This window comes from Pezoporus wallicus, unplaced genomic scaffold (genome assembly GCF_028554395.1).
Source record: "Pezoporus wallicus isolate ANWC-B61680 ecotype Strahan unplaced genomic scaffold, APGP_CSIRO_Pwel_v1 contig_8057, whole genome shotgun sequence".
Taxonomy (NCBI): Eukaryota; Metazoa; Chordata; class Aves; order Psittaciformes; family Psittacidae; genus Pezoporus; species Pezoporus wallicus.
In genome coordinates this window covers 186,119-191,272 of record NW_026637044.1, presented here as the reverse complement: position 1 = coordinate 191,272, position 5,154 = coordinate 186,119, and the positions used below count along the sequence as shown (strand labels likewise).

Sequence of the window (5,154 nt, the reverse complement as noted above, 5' to 3'; positions counted from 1 at the left end):
AAACCTGTGCCAGAAAGGAAGGAGCTCTGTGGAACCAGTGCCATGCACAGTGGTGCAGATCTGGGCACACCGGTGCCCTCATCAAGGAGCTTCCTCCTCATGCCCACCCTGGGGCCGGGCTGACTGGGGCACGTGGACCCATTGGGCTCCCAGTGAGATGGAGACGGGGGTTCCAGGCTTTAATTCATGTCATGATACATATCAAAGTACTGGCAGCAGCACAGGAAGCAGCGGGGGGACGGGGCAGCGCGGGGGGGGCCTGTGCAGGCACCTCACGGGGCTTTGCTTCATGGTGGAGGTGCTGGAGCCGAGGGGAAGCTCATGGGCAGCACGGCGCCGGCCGGCAACCCACAGCCACCGCGGCTGAGCCCGGCCGGCGCCGAGATGTCCCTGTGGAGGGTGACACATCCTGGGGGGAAACATCCTTGGGTTTGGAAAAGGCAGTTCTGCTGCTCCAGCTGGTTGTGACCCACATGGAGCATCCCGCCGGCGATGGCATCACTAGCAGGACTGGGACACTGCTACCACGGGGAGCCGGAGCTGTGCCATGCACCGATCCCCACCTGCAGCCACCTGTGCCCAGCACAGCAGTGAAGTGCAATTTTCCCATCTCCCAGCCAGGCTCCCAGTCAAACTCCGATGCTGTTTGGTGTCAGCACATCTCCAGAGAGGAGCCTTCCCACCATCCGCATGCCCGCGGTTCTCCCAGTGCCCCAGCCCCGCACCTTCCTGGCCTGGTGCTCCCAGATGCTTCCAGGTCATCCTTCAGCTCCTCACCACCAGCACCACACCGGGGCCTCAGCGCTGCTGGGGCCGGGGCCCTGCCTCGGTGCAGCCCCTCCTTCGTGCTGCGCTGCTGCCAGTGGGGAAGCAGCCTCCACCCTCGGGCTTTGTGTTTGATTTCATTTTTATTTTGCGTGCTTTCTGCCTCACTGGAGGCTCTCGGCGCAGCCGGGACGAGCCTCCTCTTCCTCCTCCTCCTCCTCCTCCTCTTTTTCACACCCGCGGCAACGCGGTGCTGCAGCTCCTTCCCGGCATAGCACGGCACAGGGATGCAGCTGGCGGCTGCTGAGATCCGGCTCCGCGCTGGCACTCGCCGCCGTCATTCCCTGGGCGAGCAAGCACAGCAGAGGTTACCCCGCGCCGGCACCTGGCACACCTGTGCTGTGGGTGGTGAGCGGGGTCACCACCAGCCACGCCAGGCAGGGTAGGGCAGGGGGACCCTGGGGAATGCCCTGTGGAAACCTCCCTCCTCCTCCTCCATGGCTGGGGGAAGTTAAGCTGTGGCAATGGGGAAGGGAGGAAGGGCTTCTGGTGAACCACGTGGACTGCTCAAGGACAGGAGGGCTGAGGCTCCGGGTGCTGACAGCACCAGCCTTGTGCCTGTCAGCAGGAAAACCCCAGCAGAAGGACAAGGGGTGGGAAATGGGCAAGGAGCATGGCCGGGTGGTTCCACGGCCAACCTGCGGCTGCTGACCCACTGACACACCAGGCAGGGCTGCATGTGCAGCCCCAAGCAGGCGTGCCAGCGGCTCCTGTGTCTGCTGACAGGACCGTCACAGGCCCCCAAACCCTGGGGAGAGTCTAGTGCCCCCCAACTCCCACTGGGACAGAATTCCCTGCTGCAGAAGGGAGTGTGAGCGGAGTGCCAGTGCTCCCACAGGCCTCAGGAGGGGAATCGGCTGCAGGGGGACACGCCGGGAGGGAGGGGGCTCACGTGAGGGCGGCCTCAGCCCTAGGGGCACACTGGTGCGCGGTGAGGTCAACCTCCTGGGCAAAGCTCTGGCCGCACTGGGTGCAGGAGAAGGGTGTCCTGGCAGCGTGGGTGCGCCGGTGGATCCTCAGGGAGCCCTTCTGGCTGAAGGCCTTGCCACAGTCGGGGCAGGCGAAGGGCCGCTCGGCACCGTGGCTGCGCTGGTGCGTGGCCAGGCTGCTCCTGCAGCTGAAGCCCTTCCCGCAGCGGGCACAGGCAAACGGGCCACCGGTGGCTGCCTCATATGGCTGCGGCGAGCAGCTGCTGCCGGGCTGGACCTCGGCGGCAGTGGTGCCAGGCCGGTCTTCGGCGTGGGTGCGCTGATGGTTGAGGAGGAAGCGCTGCTCACGGAAGCACTTCCCGCAGCGCTGGCAGGAGAAGGGCTTCTCGCCGCTGTGGATGCGCTGGTGGGTGAGCAGGTTCTGCTTGAGGCTGAAGCTCTTCTGGCACACGCCGCACTGGTAGGGACGCTCCCCAGTGTGGATGCGCTGGTGGATGATGAGGTTGTGCTTGAGGCTGAAGGCTTTGCCGCACTCGGCACAGATGAAGGCGCGCTCCCCGGCGTGGTGCTTCTGGTGCCGGGCGAGGCTGGGCTGCTGGCCGAAGCATTCCCCGCAGAGGATGCACTTGAACTCCTTCTCCACCTCCTCCTCCGCTTGGCTGTGGATCACCAGCGCCTTCTCGTCGCCCAGGCCCTCCTCGCCCCCCGGGAAGGCGAAGGGCTTCTCACCCGCCGGCGACGCCAGATCCGTCATGGGCACCCGCTGCCCTGGAGAGTGCAGACAGGGAGGGCTGCAGCTCCGGCCGCTGGCCCTAATGCCCCGGTGCGGGGCTGTGGCAGCCCGGTGTGAGGAGCCCTGAGGAAGAAGGTGACAGGGCCCGGCCTCGGCTGGAGCGGGACCGCGGGGTAGGCCGAGCCCTGCGGCAGGCTGAGGCAGCTCTCCGGGGGCCGGAGGGCTTTGACTGGAGGGGCCGGACCCGGCTGGAGGGGGCGGGCGCTTCAAACCCGGCACCGGGGAGACAGGGGCCGCGAACCGACCAGGAGCCGCCGCAGTGCGCCGGCCGGGCCGGGCCGGGCCGAGCCGAAATCAGCCGAACTCGCCCGAGCCGGGCCGAGCAGAGCCGAACCCGGCCGAGCTGAGCCGAGTGCAGCCGAACCCGGCCGAACCCAGCCCAGCCGAGCGCCGCCGAACCCGCCCGAGCCGCCCATCCCTGCGGTGGGCCCGCCCCGGCAGTTGGTTGCGGTCCCGGTCCCGGTCCCAGCCCCGGCCCTCGTCTCCCCCGGCGCATCCTGACCTGGCGGGTCCCGCGTGTGTCCGTGATGGTTCCTGCACCAGTGAGGCTGGGCCGGGGCCGCCGCGGGGCCGGTCCCTTCCAGGACGCAGAGGGTGTCCCTGGCCCCGCTTCTCCCTCCCCTCCCTGGGGCTCCCCGGTCCCCCCTTGCCCGCAGCGTGGCCCCCTGGCGCTGACCTGCCCGAGCCGCTGCCGCGCCGCGTCCCGCCGGCCCCGCCCGGCCCCTCCCGCCTAGCTGACGCACCGGCGCCCGCCCGCGCCCGTCACCCCGGCCTTGCGGCGGCTCCGCCCGGGGAGGGCGGGGGGCGGCGGAGCGAGGACCAGCAGCATCGTACGCCTCCGGGGAGGGCCCGGCACGACTCCGACTCTGTGAGGGGACACCCCCACACCACGCGTTGCTCCTGCCCCGTAGCAATGTGTATGTGTTGTTCCTCCCCTCCCCCCACCCCGATCCTCCGAGCCCAGGAATTGTCCCAAATCACCCCAAAACCAGAGGAACCAGCCCTGCCGCCCGAGCGAGTCTGGTGGGACCGGGAGAGCCGGAGGGTCCTCAGCACAGCAGTCAGCACTGGGGGCGGCTGTGCCGCAGGACAGCGGAGAGAAGTCCCCAGGTCCTGCCCCTGTGCCCCTGTCACCTCCTCCATCCCACCCCGGGGTGGGACCCGGGTGTCTCCAGCCGGGCCGGTGGCACACGGTGGCCACGGGGTGCCAAGCACACGGCTCTGAGCTGTTTCGGGGCTGTTTGCACTGGGAGGAGCCCCTCGTGCTGGTTGGGTCCTGGGTGCCACCACCACCAGGGACCTTCATCTGGCACATGGCGTGGCCATCGCAGCTGGATTCAGGACCAGGATGTGCTGGCAGTGCCGAGGCTTCTCCCAGATCAGGACAGGCTTGTGTGTGCTGGGCCAGTGGGACCAGGGGCCCAACATACCCCCAGCAATGAATGAGAGCACCATGGAATGAGAGCACCAGTGATCCTGGGAACACAGGGGGGTGTTCTGGTGGAGCAGAGCAGATGTGACACAAAGCCATCCATGCCACTGTCACACTGTCACTGGCGGTGACAGCAGTAGGTGCTATAGCACAGAGTGGAGCTTGTGGTGCCACAGGCAGCTCCAGACTGGGCTGTCATGCAGAGGTTTGGCAGCCATGGGGCACGGTGGAGGTGCTGGGCCTGGTGCAGGAGCTCTCTGCAGGCTGCAGCTTGCCAGGGCTCAGCAGCGCGCTCAGCCGGGACGCCCGTCGGCAGAGATTGCTATCGCTGTTGTCTGGACCTGCTGCGCTGGGGCCTGGTGATGCCAAAACACCAGCTGTGTTTGTGCCTGCCGGTGCCAGGAGCTGGGGGCTGCCCAGAAGGTGAGGGGAGACCTGTCCCCTTCCCAAGGGGGCTGAGGCCATGAGCACTGGAGCTGAGGGCTGGCTGTGGAGCCACTGAGCTGGTGTCATCCCTGGTCCAGTGGAGGTGGCGTTGCTGGGGGACAGGAAAGGGGACGTTGGTCCCTGAGCACTGGCAGGGGGATGGTGGAAGGCCACCTCCATGCCATGGCCCTCCCAGAGCATGGCAAGCAACATGCCAGGGCTGGTGATTCTCCAGCAAAGGTATCTCCCTCCCTGGAGGGGTCATCAGTGGACACTAGTGGTAATGAAGCCCAAAGTGATGCCAAACCAGAGCCCTCCTGCCCCTGCTCAGTCCCAAAGCGCTGGTGGCCCTGAAGGACTTCACCTGGAGCCCACAGCAGCAGGAAGGAACACCAGCCCCAGTGCTGGTCCTGGACCTCGGCCACAAGGTGATTCTGGCAGAGGAAGGACCCTGGAGCAGCCAGGATGCTACTGATAAGGGTCCCCAGACCCCAAACCAAGCCACAAAGCACCAGATTTGCCACCAGCCCCATGTTTTCCCTGTTAGGATCTGTTTTTTGGGATGCTGAAGTCCAGAGTGCTTTGGCAAGCAGCTCGGCCAGCAGCCATAAACTAAACTGCTGCAAGACGAGAGGACCAATCAGCCGTGGGGTCAAAGAACTGGGGCCAGCCCATGATGGAGCGCAGGCTGCACGCCAGCCCAGGGCAGAGCAGCCCCAGTGCTTCGCAGGACAGAGGAGGCAGGAGTG

General features: G+C 66.8%; 1 protein-coding gene across 1 annotated transcript; it reads right to left on the bottom strand.

Annotated features, from left to right (window-relative positions):
• Nucleotides 1-889: 889 nt before the first annotated feature.
• Nucleotides 890-3,328, bottom strand: LOC130595801 (oocyte zinc finger protein XlCOF26). The gene is made up of 3 exons (XM_057402819.1): nucleotides 3,224-3,328; nucleotides 1,718-2,522; nucleotides 890-1,109 (listed from the first exon to the last, which is right to left on the bottom strand). Exons 2-3 carry the CDS (start codon nucleotides 2,506-2,508, stop codon nucleotides 1,103-1,105), a joined length of 798 nt encoding a protein of 265 aa, XP_057258802.1. The 5' UTR covers nucleotides 2,509-2,522; nucleotides 3,224-3,328; the 3' UTR covers nucleotides 890-1,102.
• Between the last annotated feature and the right edge of the window lie 1,826 nt (nucleotides 3,329-5,154).